Genomic DNA, 22,871 nt, shown 5'->3' with positions numbered 1-22,871 from the left:
TTCTAGCAACAGCAAAATGAAGAAAATATGAGGGTGGAACTTGAAGCCACCAAAGAGGTCCGAGAAATGGCAAATATTAGAGAAGAAGTTGCAAAACTTTGAGCAGCCAAAAGATACAATACAAAGTTTCAACTCCAGTACATGTCACCCACGGTGAGCGACATGTGCGCACGAGCACCCCACTAAGCCTCTAGTGTATGCCACCCACTGCAAGTGGAATACATGCAAGAGCATATTACTATCACAACTCCAGTGTGTGTCACCCACGGTTAGTGACACACACGTAAGAGCATATCATCACGATGACTCTAGTACATGTCACCCACGACAAGTGGCATGTGCGCATGAGCACCCTAACAAGCCTCCAGTACGTGTCACCCACGGTGAGTGATACACATGGAAGAGCATAACCTTATGCCTTCAGTATAGGTCACCCACGACGAGTGACATATATGCAAGAGCATATTACTAAGCCTCTAGTACGTGCTACCCCCGGCATATGCGCACGAGCATTCTGCTAAGTCTCTATGGTATGACACCCACAACAAGTGACATACATGCAAGAGTGTATTACCATCATGACTCCAGTATGTGTCACCCAAGGTGAGTGACATATACGTAGAAGCATATCACCACTTCTCCAGTGTGTGCCACTCATGGCGAGTGGCACATACGTAAGAGCATGGTGCTCAAAACCCAAGTTGGAGAATTCCTTGGTCAATCTTCTACAGGGGCCACAAAACCTAAGGTCTACTATTGGTAAGTCCCACTGATTCACACCACCTCGTCTCCAGTACCTATCATTTTGTAAAAGGCACATATGCAAGAGCACAACACTTATGCTACATACAAGACTCGTCAAAAGCTTCGCACTTGCTGATCCTTATAGGTCTAAAAAATCCAAGGCCAGTCCTTGGTAGGACTCGACACAGCTCCGAAGGCTGGACAAAACTTAGGACATACATGTCCCTAGTCCAAGGCTCGACAAACCCAAAGACCACCCTTAGTGAAGCCTCACATTACTAAAGTCTGAGCATTGGTCACCTTAGGGCGCTCCACTCACCAGAGAGTCTAAGCATTAGCCCTCCACTTGGAAACCTCTGCCTTTAAGGATGCCATCTTTTGCACCGCCTCTTAGTGCCACAGTGCATTCTCCTCTAGAATCACCAAACTCCTTTGGAGAAACACCTTAGTAGAGTCAGTAGCATTCTACACCCTAGCCAACCTAATGAGATTTTTGTTGAGGGCTAACACAAAGTCAGTTGGGGTCTTTTACTCCGATTATAATTTGCACCCCACAATGAGTCAGCATCACTGGAGGCGCACAGATGATAAGGGAGACGCAAGGACACGAGAACAAAGAAGGCGATGCCATAGCCACAAAAATAGCAACAGGGAAGACCACTGGAGCCAACGAAGAAAGAGGGAGCACCAATGGTCGCCACATCGTCACTTAATAAAGGGGCCGTAACAGTGGACGATGGCACCATAATAGAGTAAGCCAGGGTGGCTGGCACAACAGCTTCAACAACAACATGAGTAGCCTCCTAAACAATAGCAGTGGGAAGGGGTGAAGGAGAAAGAGTAGTATGAGCCTCGATGGTTAGTGGAGCTAGAGGCAAATCTTGCACAGTCATAAGGCGACCCTCAATGGGCCCTATCCCTACAACCTGCCTTAGGGCACGAAGGCTCATAGGGGCCTTCAACTTCTTGCGACCCGACAGAGAAAGGAGCGCTAGGGGTGACCTCATCAGCAATAGTAGCAGAGCCAATCTCTCTAGCAGGTTAGCCCCCTTCTCCAGCAGATGGAGCAGCAACAGATGGTGGCACAGTTCCATATACAGGTCTGACCTACTTCACGAGTGGCCTCCAAGCGAAGTCACCCATAATACTTATAAAACAACCAAGGCAATAACACAAACACTTGTTAGATGTTGGCCGACACCAACCTCAGACAACAAACGAGGACAAGGTTAGACACTTACGATCCAAGCCATTGAGAGGATCGCTTACAAAAAGAAGAGACAAGATGGCCCACGTGTCCAGCGAGGCTGGCAGCTGTTCCAAAATTTCTTTGTCAACCCTCTACATGAGGATCAAGAGATCCTTGTCATATGACTTGAACTTGGTGGGATCATACTGCCAGTAAAACAAGAAGCGGGGCTCCCTGTCGTTGTTGAACATCAGTAGCCAGAACCTTAAAGAAGTGGTCCTTGAAATGGCGAAAGATGTTTGAGTCAAACTCGAATAACTTCTTAGACACATTGTTGAAGGAGACCCATCCAATCTTGCCAAACAACTTCATTTGAAAGAATAATAAGAAGACTAGCACACTAGGCCAGATGTTGAAGAAAGAACACAAAACTTCAAATGCCTTCACCATTGCCCAACTGTTTGGGTGGAGCTGGGAAAAGGCCACATTCAAGTGCTCAAGAAAAGCACATTGAAAATCAATCAAGGGTAAAATGACACCCAAGACCTTAAACAAGCATTTGTACATGCAAAAGAAGGGCGGACAACCAGGCGCCGCCCTAAAAAATGAGAAGTCGTCACTCCCACAAGCCTAAACAACCAGCTTATAGGAGTCCTAAGGGTTCGCCAACTTCACTTGGCACTGAAGCGCAACAACACTCATCGCCAAGGTCAAACAGGACTTATATTTCAACAAGTCGTCCCTTATCCACTCATAGCTAGCAATGACCGGGGTGGACAATGGCAACCCAACACTCATGCTAGGTCGTATGCGGGGAGACGACCTCACCTCTTCGCTGCTGCCAAATTTTCTTGCACCCCTGAAAGCATCAGAAGGTCGTGCCCTTTCGTGAGGGCGAGAAATACCCCCACTAGTTTGGCGTGGGTCCTTACCCTCTCTGGGGAGGATGACTCACTATTAGAGGCACCTCGATGAGTATCCTCAGACGAGGAACCGCTTATCAAGATGAGCTCTCAATCCATGATGGGTTTCTCAATCGAACCCTCAGAATCACTACCACCCAGTTTAATGGCGGAATCAAACAAAAAAGAAGACATTACGGTAAACAGAAGTACCTTTGCAAGTTGGAGGAAGAAGAAAGGGAAACCAGAAGCCAGAAAGCAAAAGAACGAGCAAGGAAGCAAGAAAACAATGAACAATGACCCGAAATCAAACGTCCACTCCATTTATAGGGGTGATGGACTTTTCAATAACTGGCAAGAGCTAAAGAGGTGCCCTAAAATTTCGCACCATAATGCTCCCCCACTCAACCACGACCATTACTCCAATACATGCCCACTCCATGTGAGACACGTATGCAAGAGTACTGCGCGTGTGTTGCACGCACCTATTATAGCAAATAACTGTTACCTATTATCTTCAATGCACTCTAAAATAATTAGAAAAAGGGCAGAGTTGTCCTATCTGGCGACTTACCTTACCTAACACGCCAAAGATACGTCCATCACGGAAAACTTAACAGAAGCACCCCAGACAATGCATGTTCAGGCTCGGGGGCTTGACAAGCAACAATGACCTGCAACTGTCACATTCATCAAGGCTACCACGCCTGACACTGGACAACAAGCGTCTATACTGGAGGGCTTGACAAACTCGTCACCCTTTACTTGTCAACATTACTACCCCAGACATCAGACAAACTTCCTCAACACAGGACAAGCTCACTTAACATGGGACAACCTCTTTCACTTGAAAATCGGCTCACAGCTTGGGAGCTTATGTACTGTCCAGGACCCACAAAATCTACATGGCATCCTATTTGGCACTTATAGACACATGTCAACCCTTCACGTTAGTCCTGTTACAGGAGCGCAGATGCCTGGCCCTTAGCAGTCGGGCTCCCCAACAAACAGGTTATCTCTGACCTAACTAATATTCAAATGTATTTGAATATTTGTCTATTTGGCAGGTATTAAATTATCCATCACACCACATTATCTACAAGGTATGATTATCTTCTACCTTTATTTATAATTTAAATGTTTATCTCTAACATTATCTTTAAGCTCTCGACTGTTATCTATAAGTCGTGAATTATCTATAGGGCTACAACAACCCCTACAAATAAGAACCAGCACACTCTCTCAACTAATATAAATACAGGTTTCATTGAACCATTTTACACGACTTGCTCACACACTCAGCACACAACAACAAACATGTGTCTCTCTCTCTCTCTCTTTCGCTCATACGAGTTCCATTACAACATATACTTGCTTTACTCTCCTTACATGTATTCTTACTTGAGCGTTGGAGTCATTTGTTTTGCAGCTCCCCCCTCCTATCAAAGACACTTCTCTAAGCCGACGTGTCAAGTTCGGACTCCACTCAACCACGTCCACCTTGACGTGCCATGATTCTGGATTTTGGTAAGAATAGGACCTCAATAGATTTAGATATGCACAATGACTATAGTAAACAAAATGACATTCAATAGTTATATCTTAGTAACTATTAACATTGACCAATTGAGTAAAGTATAAGTTATCCAAACTTATGCGGGCCAAGAAATACAATATGGACTAAATTATTTGAAAACATGAATTTTACTAAATTAAAATTTGAGTAATTAATCAAATTTAAAATATTCAATAATCGACATTGATCCATAAAGCTTGAGTAGCTTGCCAGCATAAAGTGAGTTCGTGAGTTGAGCTTGAGCCAAAGAAATGAACTTGATTTCTTATAAAGTTGAGCTTAAGCTAGGTCCAGAATCAGTTCTAGCCTTAACTGCTAGTATATGACAAATAAACCCAAAGAGAGAGGGGATAAGAAGAGGAAAAATAATATTCATAATGTCATACAACCATGGAATATTAAGGTAGTTATTCTTAACCAAGATTAAATGCAACTGCAACAATATTCATGGGATGATATTTCAAGAAGTACACCTAGATAACTTGCTAAGAGGTACGTCGTCTATTTATTATTAAGCATAAGTAAAGCTGCAAAACAAGCAATGTATCTTTCGAATAATTATTAGCTTCATTGCTGGAAATAAAAAGCATTATAAGAAGTTGAGTTTCATCTATTTTACTATTTTACTATTTTACTATTTTATGTTATGTAATTATACATAAAATTATTTTATGAAATTATATATTTTTTTAATTCATTAGACGTCTATTATTTGAGTTCTTTTTTTTTGTAATTTTAAAAATTAAAACGTTATGGATAATTTGTCGACACTAGAATCGTAATTTTGGATATTAAACTAAAGCTTAAATATATTTTTTTATTCATAAAATTGAAAATGTGTGTTTTTCAAGCTTGTAAAAATTTAGTACATTTTTCATTTTAATAAAACTTAAATGTGTTACTGTTTTTGTCTAAAGCAAGATTAAGATATATGAACCTATATGTATAATTACATTTAGATCAATTATATACTTAACTGATGCAAAAAATTATAATCATAGATTTAACTACAACCTAACTTAACCTTGTCTCGTGCCAAAAAAATTATGTATTTTAATTTTACAAAAATAAAAAATATATTAAAAAAATTATAAGGACAAAAAAGTACATTTCTAATTTTATGTGGATGAAAAAAATTAACCTTAAATTAATCATTAATAACAAAGTTTTTTTTCAAATTTATTGATTATGGTTCTCTCCTCTTTTACTCAAAATTGTTTAGAAAAAACTATGAGCACATTCTACTATTTAATTTAAAGATAATTTGTCAGTACGAAAAATAATTAATCCATGCTCAACAATTAGATAATAATTTAATTAATTATAACATTTTAAATAGTAGGTGTTTAAGCAAATACTATGGGGGAAATTGAAGCTAGCAGATTTTGGACCATGAGAAGTTATTTTGGAAATAGTGAGCCCTCCAGAATTGGATCGGCTTTTCCATTTGTCTATTGTCATTAAAAAAACATTAATTCGGCTATGAACCTTCACGATGGTACCATGGTAACAGATTCTGAGATGATCAAAGATTTTGATGAATTAGCCCCTTTAGGTGGGATTTCTTACTTTAAGGATGAAGTTATTCAAGTCATTCCTAATGATGTACAAATAAAAGATGAGATTTTCGACATGGATAGCATCAAAGCACCAAGTTCGGATTGTATATATACACGCAATGTATATTCTACCAATCGGATATTGTTAGAAGCTCTATTTGGGAAGTGGAAAGGAAGATTTTTTATTAACCCAAAGAAAGTAAAGTTTGTTAATGATATGCAATTGGTGATGCTTATTCTGAAAGTGAAAAACCAAAAGACCTAAAACAATTTCGTCCCATAAGCCAATGCATGTAATGTTGTTTATAAGGGAGTAACAAAGATTATTGCTTGCAGATTAAAACCATAAGGACTTTATTGTTACTACAAATCAATTAATGTAGCATATTATATCAGGTAGACATAGTACTGACGACCACGTAGTGGTGACTCAAGAAATATTTATTAATACAAGAATGTTGAAGGGTAAGAAGGGTAACTGACAAAGTTGACTTGGAAAAAACCTACACCAGACTAAGATGTGAATTTGTGTTGCGAATTTGTGTTGCATACCTTGAGATTGGATTTCAAAAACATTTCCTGAATATTATTTGAACTTCTATGGGTTTTTTTACTTTGCAAGTAATCATCAATAAGGCTAGAACAAAAAAATTTGTGCTTACTAGAGGTATCCAACAGGGGATTCATCACTACTAAGAAAATAATTTTCTACGACGGTTCTAAACAACATACAAAGACGATTATCGATTGTCGTAGAAATTAACGTCGTTGAAAGTTAACACTTTCAAGGACGGGTAAGAACACATCGTCTTAGAAACTTTCAAGGACGGTGCTTACATAAGCACCGTCTTAGAAAGTAAGCTTTCAAAGATGGTACCTACGTAAGCACCGTCCTTGAAATAAAGATTATTTTTAGTTATTGATATTTTTTCTGAAAGAATATTAAAATTTATTTAAAAATAAGGATTGAAATGATAGATTAAATAAAAATAAGATTGAAAATTCCTGACACATGTTCATAGAAACAACAACATATTAAAAAAAATATTAAAAAGTAGCTCCTAATTAAATAATTATTTTAAACAAAAATTGAGAGTACCAATTAAAACTTTGACAGCCTCCAAGATATTATCCCTAACGGCAAACATGGAGAGAACCTGAAAAAACGAAAAAAGACTATATATTACGCTAGAAATCAAATGTCCTTAAGTTTATAATGCAATCATATATTTGATATACAGACCCAAGGTAAGTAGGTAACCTAAGATGAAGACATATTGGGTTGATTAATAATGATTCTTCATTCTCATTATGGAAAAGATATGAAAATTAATAATAAATACCTCATTTATCAGCTTATCCAATATGGTTTTTTCATATTGAGCTACCACTGCCTTGCATTCTTGGCTCACAACACCAACCGCTCCAATTGCATGATTGATTTAAGCATTGGCACCCTTAAATATACAATGGTGGCAACATATTCTCATTCAAAATGAAGAAATAGATTATCGAAAAATATAACAACTTAGTATAAAGATGAGGCAATGCTATAAACTCACAAGTTTGACAATTGAGTTAACAACGATAAGGCATCTGGAATGCTTCCATTTAACTGATTTGATGATAGTGACCTGAACTTATTAAAAAAAATAGAAACTTGCGTAAGGATATAGATACAAATTGGTGATGAACTGATGATATACATATAAGTTATAATTATGTTTGCTTTAATTGGTGATGAAGTGATGATAAAGAATGCAATTGTAGAATCTAAGTTGGAAAATCACCTTCCCTATGCAAGTCCATTTATTATTAGTGTACCTAATAAATTACATGAGGACTGAATAATAAAATTCAATACATCAATTAATGCAAACTTTCCGTATTAATCGTTGTATAGAATCTCAAACAGGAAACTAAGTTTCACTCACAATGCTCATAATTCATTATATAATACATCACATCATATATAAAAAAAAAACCATGTAATTATCATTGATGTGAGTAAAACAAATACATACCTCAAAAATACGGTCAATAACAACAGCTACAACTGAGATTAGAGTAGTGGCAAACCAAACACAGCAGTCTAGATTGAAGTCCTAAGTAGGTGGGACAAGAATTTACTTCAAAAGTTTTTCTGTCAAGGTAGTACCTACAACCAAAAAACACATTCTCAGAGATTCAAACACATTCTCAAAGATATAGTAAGAATTTGATTCTGAAAATTTAATGTACTAGCTAAAACATGTTACATTTTATTATTCCAAATAATATGGTTTGTCATGTGTGCTTCTATAGATTAATCTTCATCCTGTCTTGGATAAAACCACTTATCATCTAGTCAACAAGGAAAGACTAGCTAAGATGAAGAAGGTAGGAGTTTATTGGAACATGCTTTTGCTCTCAATTATTTACAAAAATAAAGTGATGCAAATTCTTTTCTGTAATGATGTTGTCCCTATTACAGGAAGCAATTCTTATAAACTGCAGCAGAGGACCTGTTATTGATGAAGCTGCACTTGTGGAGCATTTAAAACAGAACCCGATGTTTCGAGTAGGCCTTGATGTGTTTGAGGTAACTGACCCTTCTTTTGTCACTTAATAATTGGATTCAATATTACAACAACCACTTTTTAAGTCTGTGTGAAATTGAAATATTTATTAGGAAGAGCCCTACATGAAATCCAGGCTTACAGAGTTGAAGAATGCCATTGTGGTACCCCACATTGCATCTGCCTCCAACGTAATTATTATAAATCCTAACCCCTATAATATAGGCAAATTCCAACCAGTAACTAGTGTCCTTAGGGCACTGGTTAAGAAATTGATAGTAAAAAGTTTTTTATTGGGAGACACAATTGCATTTTCCATGCTTTTTTGTGCTTCCCTATGATTTACATATTAAATCTCTCTTTTTAATTTCTTAATCTGTATCCTTTGGGCACTAGTTAGCAAGACCCTATAGTATTATGCTAAAGGATTTTCAGTATTAATATAGTCTTTTATGCTTGACTAACTTTCAATTATTTCATGTAAATGTACTTTCAGTGGACTCATGAGGGAATGGCTACACTAGCAGCTCTAAACGTGTTAGTATATGTCTCTCCATGTTTGACTTATTTTTGTGGTCACTGTAAATTCTAAGTGTGTCATAAAACTGATTATAGTCCTTAATTATAAAATGTGCAGGGGAAGATCAAAGGGTACCCAGTTTGGTTTGATGCCAATAGGGTGGAAGCATTCCTCAAAGAGAATGCTCGACCACCAGCTACATGCCCAAGCATTGTTAATGCAAAAGCCCTAGGTAATAACATTTTATACACTTGAGATAATATAAAACTTACAGAAGAAAAATAAAATCTTACTAGTTAAAATTAGTTTTTGGAGAAGTTAAAAAGTTTAATTCATTTTTCCTTTTTTCTAATTGAATTCAAATCCAAGATATTGTGCATTGAAACAAAGATCTTTATAAATTATCCAACATATTGCAGGTTTATGAATTACTTTATATTTGGAGATTACCCTGATATAATGAAAAAGAAAGTTGGCTCAATGCTTCCATCCTTCACTCAAAAGGAATCAAATCTGGTCGGGCTCAATTCATTTCTTGGGAATAAAATTTTACTACTCACTTGTCAAGAACAATCCTAGCAGACTGCAGAAGGAGAATAAAGATTACATAGTAGATATATCGGTGGAAATTGAAAGTATGTCACAAACTGTTTGTCTGGGCTATTTTTATTGGACAACCAAATTATATATCAAAGCTCAAGAAGTTACCTATATATAAATGTTTCTTTATTGTGTGAGGTATCCTTAACTTCATTAATCAAGATACTTCTTATGAATGGAATTAGACATATTTACATCCAAATTAGGACATAAAATCTAATTCTCAATCAATGGAATTATCCTTAACTTCATGGCTACAAGGTGAAGTGGTGGAAGAGAATAAGAGAAGTGATTCATGTGAAGGGAAATGAGATGGCATATAGGAATTTGGAAGTTTTCTTATCCATTTGTTGTGTATGCTTCACTAATACATCGTAAAGTTTAAGTTTTCCAATTTAAGCAATAAGCACTTGGAATCTAGTATAGTATAAGTGGTGACAATCAATCTACCAGGGGGAGAGCATAATCAAAGCTCATCCTCCCATGTCTCTTCCTATATTCCTATATCTACCTCAATGCAAAGAGAAGAACTCAAAGATCCAGAAAATTCTACCCAATCAGAACATGAACCTACACAAAAACAAGTCAAGGGGGAGAATTAAAAAAAAAATCCAAGGAGAATTTCATTTTTTCCCAAAGTTTTCAACATTAGATCTCATGTTGTATTTAGTTTATTCAATCACCATATACAGAGCCAGATTGGGAGAAAGTCATAAAAAGTAACAAAGAAGGTATTGATACAATTAATGATCTTGATCTGCCCATTATCTCTCACACAACAAACAAGTCAAGGGAAATTTCAATTTTTTCCAGAAGTTTTCAGCAGGAGATCTTCTGTTCATTTGCTAAGTCAATCTCCATATATGGAGCCAAATATCAAGAAAACCCCAAAAGTAACAGAAGTGGTAATGATATACAATTGATGATCTTGATCTGCTCATTGCTCTAAGGAGTTAGGAGTTGAACACAACATCCTATATCCAGTTATCTTTCATATTCTAACCTATCTCCAAGTTATAGATTTTTAGTTACAGAACTGGACCATATATAGATTCCTAACTCAGTTTATGAAGATCTGAAAGATCAGAACTATAAAGTTATTGTTCTAAAGGAAATGGATGCACTAAATGAAAATAAGACTTGGGAAATTACTCTTTCAAAAAGGAAAGCAGGTTTTTGGATGCAAATGGATTTTTAGCACAAAGATGAGTGCAGAAGGAAAAATAGATAATTACAAGACTAGTTGCCCAAGGCTATATCCAAACTCATGGCATGGATTATGAGGAAACGTTTGCCATGGTATACCCAATTAGATCCCAATTTCTTCTGTAGCAAACTTGTATTGGAGACTATACCAAGTGGATTTAAAAAATGATTTCTTGAACGGGAAGTTAGAAGAAAAACTTGTTGGATCAAGTGGCCTTGGAATAATTAAGAAGGGGGGTTGAATTAATTATTAATGTGCCTTGACTAATTAAAATTTATCCTTCTTAATGTTACTAGATTCAATTAGGCTTTTACTACTAAGTTAAGAAGGTAAAGAACAATAACTTAACCAAAAGTAAAGTGGCAATTAAAAGTACACAACGGAAATTAAAGAGTGTAGGGAAGAAGAAGACAAACACAAGATTTATACTAGTTCGGCCACAATCTGTGCCTACATCCAGTCTCCAAGCAACCAACGGTTCTTGAGATTTCTTTCAACCTTGTAAAATCCTTTACAAGCCAAAGATCCACAAGGGATGTACCCTCCCTTGTTCTCTTTGAACAATCAAGTGGATGTACCCTCCACTTGAACTGATCCACAAGAGATGTATCGTCTCTTGTTCTCAGTATAACAACCCAAGTAGATGTACCCTCTACTTGTGCCACAAAGGATGTATCCTCCAATGTGTTAAGACAAAGAATTCTCAGGCAGTTAGTCCTTTGAATCTTTGTAAGGGGAAACAAAAGATATCTCAGGTGGTTAGTCCTTTGAAGTCTTTTGTTTAAGGGGAAGGGAAGAATCAAAAGAATTCTCAGGCGGTTAGTCCTTTGAATTCTCTTGGAAAGAGAGAAGGGAGACACAAAAGAATTCAGGCGGTTAGTCCTTCTATTCTTTTGGCAAAGGGAGAAGTGAATGAAGAAAAAGAATAACACAAGTTTTTGAACAAAGAACTTTTCTTGGAAGAGAAAGTATTGAACAAAAACTCTTAGAAAGATGAAGAGAAATGAATCAGAAAGTTCTGTAAAAAACTTGTTATAAAACTTTTTTTGAAACTCATGCCATGGTCACATATTTATAATTACTTGATGACTTAAGTTAAAGTTTGTGACTCTTGGCAATTTCTTTAAAACTAGTCACCTTTTAAAAATTGTGAATCTTTTGAAAACTAGTCACTTAAAAAGTTGTGACTTTTGAAAAAATCTTCAGAAACAAGTCACTTTAAGAATTGTGACTTTTGGAAATTTATTTTTCGAAATCAGTCACTGGTAATCGGTTACCATCAAGGTGTAATCGATTACACATCAACAGATGTGACTCTTCATGTTTAAATTTTGAAAATCAAAACGTTTAGAAACTCTAGTAATCGATTACAAGTATTGTGTAATCGATTACACAAGTTTAAAATGATTTGAAAATGTTTTATCACTAGTTGTGACTCTTGAAATTTGAAATCTAATGTTTTAAAATATTGGTAATGGATTACATGATTATGGTAATCGATTACAGCTTTGTAAATCAGTTTTGAAAACAATGCTGGCTACTGGTAATCGATTACTACCTTTTGGTAATCGATTGCCAAAGATTAAAACTCTTTGGTAAAAGATTTTGTGAAAAATTCTTGTGCTACTCAATGTTTTGAAAAACTTTTTTAGTACTTAACTTATCTTGATTGAGTCTTCTCTTGATTCTTGAAACTTGATTCTTGAAGCTTTTTGACTTCTGATTCTTTGGAACTTGCTTAACTCTTGATTCTTTGGCATCATCAAAATAATCTTGGAAGGCATTGCTTCCACAAAACTTTATATGAAACTACTCCTAGGATTTGAAGGATGGAACAATAATAGTGTGTATAGTCAGAATTCGTAGTTAAAGACCTTGGGCAGCTACAACACTTTCCTGGGATGGAAGTGACCAGAAGCAGGAAAGGTATTTTCATCTCCCAAACGAAGTACACTATTGATTTGCTTAAAGAAATAGGGAAACTAGGAAGCATACTTACAGTACTATGAAATACACCATTTTATGAAATAGTATACTGAAATATAAATCCAGCTGCTTTAAAGGTTTATTATCCTAAGCAGCTGTTAGTGCTACCAACCCCAAATAACTTTAGTGGGATGACTATTATATTGAAGACTATAGGTACAAGATAAATAATTTATTTAACTTTAGTGGGATGATCATAATAAAATAATTTTTTTCCAAAACTTAAAGACATTCATAATTAACAATAAAAAGAGACAAGTGAAAATAATGTGGAGCATTGAGTAGTTAGAACTCAAAACAAAAACAGGAAAAGGAACAAAGAATCAAGGATAAATGTCAATCAGAAGTCAGAATAAAGCAACTCAGTAGACCTGTGTGAACAGAAAGACCTGGACATGCATCGGTGAGCAAATCACCAGAGGACAATGAGCATTAGATCAGGGGTTGACTCAGTGTTTGCATCAAATGACGAAAGATTTCAAACCCTGTAAAAGGTCTTCTAATGAAAGAAAGAGAGGAGAAATCATAAAAATGTATAAAAAAAATTAGTTGAAAAACTAAGAAATTGGTGGCAATAAAGGGAATTTGTCCTTGTACACCGTAGTGGCTATGATTTTGCAAAATACTGACCACGACGTGATTGACTTCTTGTAGTGGCAACCCACTATGATGTGACAATTGTTCTCTAACTACTCAGATAAGAATATGGTGACAAAATTCAGATCAAATGTGCAACAAATATACTATGGAATAAACTTTACAACCTAATCATCATGTTAGATGGATGGAAACTTGGAGTACATCTAGAGCATTAAAATGTTGAGATTTGAAGCACAAAAAACAAGCAACATAACAATCACATATGGCAACAAGAAAATTATTAAGACAAACAAATCCATTAACAATATCAAGCATGCTGGCACCCCATATTTGACAATCAACAAGACTATCCTTAGTGAAAAAAAGGTAGCTAAAGATGAAAAAGACACACCGATATTGCAGCTAAGGATATACTTATGATCAGTCATATATGAAAATATGTCAGAAGTCATAACAAATACTTTTAAGATTTTTCTTTTGCAATAGCTTCCATAGCCATAACTTTACAGTTAATTATGAGAAAATATATTAAATCAGCGGTAGCAGAGACAAAGGCTAAGAACTAATGACTTCATATTTAGGGAAAGACTTATCCTTATATGAAGCGAGTGATTTCCTTTGCAATCTTGTAAATATTGGGCCAGTTTGGGATCTCTGAGTTGTGGCCCATCCCATTTTCTTCTAATATAAACCTACTTAATCATTGACTTCTGTCATACCCTAATTTCGTCTGGGGACTATTGCTTGATGGCATGCAACCTTTGATTGACCGCTTCGAAGTACTTAGCACCCTTTGTTGCACAATATGTGAAGTCCCGAGACGCGCCGGAAATCAAAAGAAAGCATGGTTACGCGATCCGTGAAATTCCGTAATGTGGCGGAAACCAAAAGGAAGTATTGTTACACAATCCGTGAGTTTCCGTAACTCCTTCGAAAGCTAAAAAAGAGTAAATATATGATCCATAAGGTTCTGTAGCCTTACAGAAAGAAAATAAGTATCGTTACGAAATTCGTAAAGTTTCGTAACGTTACGGAAAAAGAATAAAAAAAACAAAAGGGGTGCATTTAGTAAAAAAAGGGGTGTAAATAGCAATCAGGCCCACTTGGGCCTTCCAGTTTCTTCCTCCAGAAGGCGGTTGCTTCTGGAGGAAGCAACCTGGCTCGCCTGGGCGAGCTGGGTGGTAAGCTCCTCCCCTATTTTGCTATAAATAGGGGGAGGAATGAAGAAGGAAAGGGTTCAGCCTTCTTGGCACTTCGTATTCTCTTAAAATTGCTGAGGAAAATTGTTTCCGTGAAGAAAATCCAAGCCGAGGCGCTTCCGTAACATTTCCGTGGGTAATTGCATGAAGATTTTCAACAGTTCCTCGACATCCATCGTTCGTTCTTCGTTTTCTTCGGTCTTCAACTGTTAAAATGAATTCCGACCGTTCGGTTGTGTCGTAACCACGTTGGAAATAAAAAAAAAAGAGGTAAAATAATAATATAAATCGAAAAATACCTTTTAGTAAATGAAGCGAAAAAATCAATCGAACGTTTTCTCTTTGGGATTTCTCATTCTTAATTGAATTGACTAATAACTAAAGTGAAACTAAGGCTAAAATCAACCCGCCTAGTCAAGCTCATCCACAAAAAAGTCACTAAAAAAGGATTTGAAAGTTTATTATTTCAGTTTTCCTTACCAAGTAAATGGATCATTTTTAAGGTCCAATGCCTTAAGATGATCACCTTTCAAGTAAAAAAGAATCGCTCGATTCACTCTTAAAAAAGAACTACGTAGGTCTGATTTCCTCTTCGATGGAGGGTACGTAGGAGCAAGAGCCCCGCTTTTTTCGACCTCAAAAATAAAAAAGAAATAAAAGGTAAGATATCACAATTTCACAATTCTAAAAAATAGGTTGTTGCCCTTTGAGACAAACGTGAGAGGTGTTAATACCTTCCTCAAATGTAAATACAACTCCCGAACTTAGAATTTTCATTTTGACCGGTTTCCTTCGGTTTTTCCGATGTTTTCCACAAATAAACGTTGGTGGCGACTCCGCGCATCTTTCCTCCTTTGGAAAGCGCACCCGTTAGCCTCGTCTCGCACGCCCACAAAAGGGCATGTTGCGACAACTTCATTGTCATGAATCACAAATTTCAGCATCAAAAACTCAATAAATAGAATCAAAAGGGTTAAGAAATATCATAATAGAAGAGATAAGAATAAAAAGGTTCCAATCCAAGAACTAAGACAGAACTCTCACTTACCCCAAAGGCTAATCTCAAATTTCATCGAAATCTATGTTTACAAAATGTTTAGAGCATCATATTAATATTTCTAACTTAAAATGTCCATTTGGCACAAGAGCCCAACAACCTAAACACCTGCTAACTAACAAAACTAAGAAGTCAATTACAAAGTCCTAATAAAGTAGTATATTAAGGTGTTGCATAATATTAGGGCCTCAATCTTAAGAAAGTGCTTCATAATATTAGGGCCTCAATCTGCAAAGTAGTATATTAAGGCTCTTATCAATTAATTTGGAGGCTTTTTTTGTTATTGGATTCATCCATTTATTAGTCTATGTGGGGGGACTGTGAGTGGTGTCATCTAGATACCGATCCCTGTGGAAAAGTTGTCTTTTCCTTGGATTCTAGATGTTTTGAGTTTGAAGAGTTATGCTTATGTGCTTCATAAAAAAATCATTCCTAGGTCTTGGGAAGCAAATGTTGCATCCACAATTATAGCAAGATTTTTGTGTCCTTGATATACAGTAACTAGGGGTGAGAATAGGTCAGGCCAGGCCAGGCTTTAAAAGGCCTGAGCCTAGCCTACGATGAATTTTTTAGGCCTGAGCCTGACCTATAGCCTATCAAAGGCTTTTATCTTGGCTCGGCCTGGCCTTTTTAAAAGCCTTCTTCACAATAAACCTTTAATATTCCTTTGATAGTTGTTTTTACCAGAAAATAAATAACACACCTTCTATAATAGGCTAAACAAGGCCTTAATATATAATTTGGCTTAATTTTTAATCTAACGTTAATATAGTTGGTAGTCCTACAAATATATTAATAATATAAACTGAAATCACCAGATGATATAAACTAATCTAAAACAAAAAAGAACCTCATACTTGAGGTAGCATCATCCAAGTCTATCAAACCAACATATTAACTATTACAAACAAAAAAACTACATCTCCTTTCCATTTGAACAGAATTGGTACATAAAATATCTACCAATAAGATTAATAGTAACGCCATTTCATCATTAGCTTCTCCAGATCATACACAATCACCATAAGAATTTCAATGCATCATGCAAGCTTTCTAACTAGACAAGATAATCAAAACTTCAATGTGATTTGTATCTCTTCTTTTTTTTGCCTTCAAAATAAGAAGAAAAATACATATATGTTAGTTACTAGACTGAAAAACACTACATAAATAAATGAACAAGTTGCTAAAAAATTATTAACTATTACTTATAAAAATTATAATAAGTAATATTAACCTTTGATTTTTTTCTTCACATTATATTTCTGATGAAACCAATCTCCACCACAAATTAGAGCTTCAACAGATTCTTCGTTTAATTTAGAGCGAAATTCATCAATTACTCTACCTCTAACACTAAATGTGGACTCCGATGCCACAGTTGAAATTGGAATATCTAGTATATCAACAGCCATCTTAGACAATATCTTATATTTCATGCTATTGTTCCTCCACCAGTCCAAAGCACTAAAGGAATTAGTGTTAGGAACATAAATACCTGGAATCATAAACCATGATAGCATGAGTCATTGTAATCTTATGAAATTCCCTTATCTTTTCATTAGAGTATCTAACACCAGGCATGAGTCATTGTAACCTTATGCATGAGTCATTGTAATCTTATGCATGAGTCATTGTAACCTTATGAGTAACCTTATGAAAATCAGGGTTTGCATATTGGAAGGCCCACATCTAAATAGAATCCTCAACAACACTAAAAGGATATTCATGAACCATGATAGCAGTTGCAATTATTTCCCTCATCTTTTCGTTAGAGTATCTAACACCAGGAATCATAAAAGGGATATTTGAATTTGAAGGCATGAGTCATTGTAATCTTATGCATGAGTCATTGTAACCTTATGAGTAACCTTATGAAAATCAAGGTTTGCATATTGGAAGGCCCACATCCAAATAGAATCCTCAACAACACTAAAAGGATATTCATGAACCATGATAGCAATTGCAATTATTTCCCTCATCTTTTCGTTAGAGTATCTAACACCGGGAATCATAAAAGGGTTATTTGAATTTGAAGGCATGAGTCATTGTAATCTTATGCATGAGTCATTGTAACCTTATGCATGAGTCATTGTAATCTTATGCAAGATTCATTGTAACCTTATGAGTAACCTTATGAAAATCAGGGTTTGCATATTGATGTCCCAAAACTACATTGCCTTTGTAATGAAAAAGCTATCTAAATATAATAGTTATAATGACATGCAAAAGAGTATTGATAGAAATCATATATCACGAAGTAACAAAAAACCAACGTGAACATGCCTAAATCAAGAATTATAATGAAACTTGTTAAAGGAATAAGAGGATGAAAGAAAAAATGGCAAGGTTTTGAAGTTTTACCTTTATCAAAGCTTGAAGTGAAAAGGATACGATTTTTGTTTGCTCTACTTTTTGTTAGTTGTGTTCTCTATTTTACTTCGACAGAGAGAAACTTAATAGGAAAAGGAAACGTTAAAAGGAATAGGAAAATAAGCCAATAAAAATACTGAGGAATATAAAGGGAATGAACTGAATCTCTTAAAACTAGTAAAAAAAAAAAGAATGAAACTGCAATTAGCACATGACTCACACCACTTAAATTGGAATTAAAGTCTTACTTGATTATAGGCATGGAAGTTATGGAGCAGTAATGTGTAATCAAAGTCGGCTAGTTCCAAAAAAATATTAATTATAACGTATGTTCTATTCAATGCAATGACACATATATATTGGTACCCAAAAAAATAATATAAGTATATATATATATATAGGTCAGCCTATCAGGCTTATAAGGCTTTTTAATAAGCCTAAGCCTGGTTTATTTAACTTAATAGGCTTTTAAAAATGTTCAAGCCTAACCTTTTTTATTAAATAGACCAGTCCAGGCCAAGCTTTATGTAGGCCAGGTTGTAGGCCCCTATAGGCCGGCCTGGCCTATTCCCACCCCTAAGAGTAACACACGACTTTATTTTTTGGGCTTCTAAGAATACAAATGTTTATTTCTTTTATTGTTCTCAAATGAAATCCTCTAGAAAACAAAAACAATTAGAAAACAATAGCATAACTGTATAAGAATGTCTAACTTAAAATCTACCGCCATGGGCTGATAAATAAAACAACTCTACAATGTAAATTAGATTATACTTAGTTCAATATTCTGATTTCAAATTTCTATAAGCATGAAAACAGTAAAGACATCTAAATGATTGCTCACGTAGAGCTGAAACCAGTGTCAAATATGACATAACTCACTTGAATTAGTTGCCAAAATCACTTGACCAGCCTCCAGTCAACTGAGTTCATGACTTGCACCTGCATATTTCTCATTGTTACAATCTATTTCTGTAATTACAATAAAATCAATGGATGCTACCGACAAACAATCATGAATGGACTTTTAAAAGGTAAACTCTCAAAGAACCAGAAGAGAATGGGGTTTATACTGATCTTGCTTCATTCTATTCTATCCAAATAGCTAAACTTTTTGTTTTTCTAAGTGGTTATGTCTCCAGAATATGTAATGAATGGTATTGTTGTTCGCTTCCGGCAAGTGCACCGGATAGCACAAGTAGTATAAAGCGGTAAGAACCAAGTATCGAACTCTCAGGGAACTTGTGTTATATGGTAAGCTATTTCAGCAAATAGGTGTTTGGTGTGTAAAGATAAGTGTGAATATGAACAGGTGTGTAAACTATCTATGCAAAATGGAAAATCACGCAAGAGAAATGATGTGTGAAAACAAGTAGAAAACGCGTTGGCCTTCCTAATAGGTGCCTGATGCTAAAAAGATATTCTCTATCTAACAATGGTCATGTGTTCCTATGGTGTCTCCTGAGATACTAAACCCCGATTCCTCATGATAGTTTAGCCTAAACCAGGACCGCATTAAGACACACATACACAAATAAATTATCGCACCCCAATTCCTCGTGATAGTACGACAACTTAGCCCTGTACTATCAAGGACTTTAGAATCAAACTAGTTTCCATTGTTGAATGACCCTAACAAAGCATGCATATAAGTGATCAAGGTAAAGGCATACTGGAGTGAAAACCAGATAGCACAGAGAACACACAAAACATCATTAAATAGATAGAAATATATTTACATCAGGTACCTACAGGGAAGATCCAACAGAGGATTTAGCTTTCCATAACTAGGAAGCCTTCTTTACAACAAAGAGAAGAACAAGATGAAAGATTTCAAAAATACAAGTGGTGAGGATATCTCCTTCACCTCTAGGATCTCACAATCATTCACAAACTCATCTCAAGCTCTCAAAACGGCTCCTGCTTCAAGCTCTAGTCTCTACAGATCTTCACACAGCAAAGTCTCTCAAAACTCTCTGGAACTTGGACCTTTCTCTCTCTAGAATCTCTAGACATGCAAAGCTCTGAATCCCAGCCCAAAATCCCTTCACAAAATCTTATTTCAGGCTTAAATAGGTGGCTTTGTCTGTGCTCACGCGCTTAGCGAGATTATGATCCGCTTAGCGCACATTAGTGAATTTTTGCTTAGCGCTCTTTTCTCGCTCAGCGGATGGGCTGAAGCAGTGCTCTTGATGAGATGAAGTGGTGCGCTCAGTGAGCCTGTACAGATCATCTTCTTCCAGATCCTTCCTCATGCTTAGCCACTAAGTGTTGCACTTAGCGGTGCTCGCTAAGCTAGCAGATTGGCTTAGTGAGGAGGTGAAAAACAACACTTTTCCAAATCTCCTAATTCACTTGAAATTGAGAGAAATCGATTATTAAATACACAAAATAGAAGTATTAAGTGTCTATTACCTATACTTAACAGAAAGTATTTATAATACTACAAAACAACCATAGATTGGGGAAGTTTGATACAATTTACACAAGTTTTATACACAAAAGCTAGTCGTATTCATCGACTAACAACTCCCCAAATTTACCGTTTTGCTTGTCCTCAAGCAATAGAGAATAGCTCACTTGTCCTCAAGTGCTAATAACATGCAGTGATCATGTACAAAGGTGTATGCATCAAAAATTGTTGATTGCATGATAAGAAAAATGAAGCAATATGTACTCATCACTTGTCTTTCGCAAAATATGCAGTTATTCAAAGTGAAGAATAAAATGTGAGCTATACAGTTAGATGAAGTTAATCATAAGATAGATATCAAGGAAAGTAGCTTAAACCATAGTCTCACGGCTACTGTTTCACTCTAACACAAGTGTTTAAGCTATTCATTCATAACAACTAACAAGAGGTCCAATCTTTGAATTTCATCTCATGCCATAAAGTCAGAAATGTATAAACAGAATCAGAAGGACTTTCTCAGGCTTGTAGTGAGGCTTGGCTACAAAAATTCATTGGTTTTTCCAGGATTCAAAGGTTTAGATTCTATGAGAGCATAAGTCCTAGGCTTATCCAAATGATCTTGTGTCATACAAGTAGCTTTCTCACTATCTTTTCCTCTTATTTTGCTTTTGACCTTATTGTAATAGCACAATTTATTCATTTTTTTTAACATACAACTTATTTGTTGTGTGTGCTGATGTTTTACCTTTTTCTTTGCATTTTAACTGACTTTACTCCCCCAAATTTGGGGTAAATTTTTCCTTGAACCATATGCTCTCCTAGAATCTAAGCAAGGTATCAAGAGATAATTATTTAAGTTCAGGGTTCAATTTATGACAAAATCATTCAGCTTATAAAAGGAGCAAAGGATATAGTTATCTTGCAAGGTAAGTTGTTTGGTCAAAAGGCTTGTGTATACACAAATCATGGCCTTCATCATGTTCTCATTTACACATATCATTCTAAAATCCAGAGATTCATGCAAAGATTATTACTCACAGCTAGTCGTTCACTCACAGAGTAAGGTCACACTCTCACCGGTTTTGGTTCAAGCTTTTCTTTCACAATCAATCTGTCTACTGACTAACAATTCTACTGTAGGTTCACAATCTTGTTCTTTCTTTGTCCAACAAACATATTTGTTCAAACTCATGAAAAAAACACAAACTCCATCCTAATCATGCATTCAATCTAAAATAAAAGCATAAAACCATTTCCACAAAATAATTAAAGTGTTTCACTGCCATATCATTAAAACTAAGTTAATCTGTTCAAAATGCTTCAAGATGAGCAAATAAACTACCCATGAACAAAACTAACAAAAAGGAATTATTGTACTAAAACCATGACCATAATAATAATAATTCAAAAAGCACAAAAAATATCATTAGGAATTTAAAAATCCTGTGATTAGTCCTGAGTATCCTGTGTCTGAACATCCTCCTCGTCTGTTAAGTAAAGCACAGGGATAGCTGTAGGAGAGGTGTTCAGAGAAAGGACTGGTGTAGTCTGATCCTCAGGAGTGGAAGATTCTGCTGCCTGTTGAGGTGAAGTTGTATCTGCCACTGGTTCTGAAGGCTCAGAAGTGGCCTCAAGAGATTTCTCAGAAGTGGCTGCAGCTTCTTGTGTTTCATCTGCCTTCTTCCTTCTGACCAAGGGCTTTGGAATGGTAGTCTTGGATGACTCAACCTCCATCTGCTGTGGTACCTGGGCTGTGGGACCTTCATCTTCCTTGTGAAGAGAAAACTGAGTCCCGGGCCAGGCTACCCACTCATTAAACTACTCTACTGAAGGAATAGAGTCTGGAGGTGCCACCATCTATAAACTCAGTAATAAGATAATCAGCCCCTGATGGATGCTTTGAAGCATGGCTTCAAGACGCTAAAAATCTGCAAAAGCTAGGGTAGAAGGAGCTACTAGGGTACGTGCTAGAGGAGGAGTTGTAGATGTGGAAGGGGCCTCAGCTAGCCTTGTCCTCGCTCTCCTGGCCCCTCTGATAGTAACTGTCAGATCATCAGGGTTCCAACAGTTTTTCCAGATATATGCCAAGTTAATGACCGGGCTTAGGCGTTCGAAGACCAGGCTATCAGAAGCAACCCCTCTGGACTTACATAAAGCGGTGATAAGAGCAGGGAACCCAAGTCTAGTAGAGTTAGACTGGGCCATAGATGTAATCTGACCAGAGATGAGAGCTCTCACATTCATGTCCATCTGAGAGACTAAGCCAAAGATCAGCCTAGCTCGATCTGCTGTCAAGTTCGAGGTGTGGGAAGTAGGAGCCAGGTTGGAGTATGAGAGAACACTCCACACCTAAGAAAGAGTTGTTAAATCTTTCCTGAGAATATTCCC

General features: G+C 36.2%; 1 protein-coding gene across 1 annotated transcript; it reads left to right on the top strand.

Moving 5' to 3' along the window:
• Window positions 1–5,893: 5,893 nt before the first annotated feature.
• LOC121172969 (glycerate dehydrogenase HPR, peroxisomal-like) lies at window positions 5,894–9,475 on the top strand. Its single transcript, XM_041006201.1, has 7 exons — window positions 5,894–6,016; window positions 8,275–8,349; window positions 8,444–8,551; window positions 8,642–8,719; window positions 9,025–9,069; window positions 9,166–9,280; window positions 9,468–9,475. Exons 1-7 carry the CDS (start codon window positions 5,894–5,896, stop codon window positions 9,473–9,475), a joined length of 552 nt encoding a protein of 183 aa, XP_040862135.1.
• The last annotated feature ends 13,396 nt before the right edge of the window (window positions 9,476–22,871 follow it).

This window comes from Glycine max, chromosome 10, assembly GCF_000004515.6.
Source record: "Glycine max cultivar Williams 82 chromosome 10, Glycine_max_v4.0, whole genome shotgun sequence".
NCBI classification, from domain to species: Eukaryota; Viridiplantae; Streptophyta; class Magnoliopsida; order Fabales; family Fabaceae; genus Glycine; species Glycine max.
This window is presented reverse-complemented; position numbering and strand designations above follow the sequence as displayed.

Excerpts from the sequence above, each read along its gene's own strand:
- LOC121172969 (XM_041006201.1), top strand. The coding sequence starts at position 5,894 with ATGAACCTTCACGATGGTACCATGGTAACAGATTCTGAGATGATCAAA. Across the intron at positions 8,552-8,641 it reads TAGGCCTTGATGTGTTTGAG|GAAGAGCCCTACATGAAATC; the intron begins GTAACTGACCCT and ends AATATTTATTAG. Across the intron at positions 8,720-9,024 it reads ACATTGCATCTGCCTCCAAC|TGGACTCATGAGGGAATGGC; the intron begins GTAATTATTATA and ends ATGTACTTTCAG.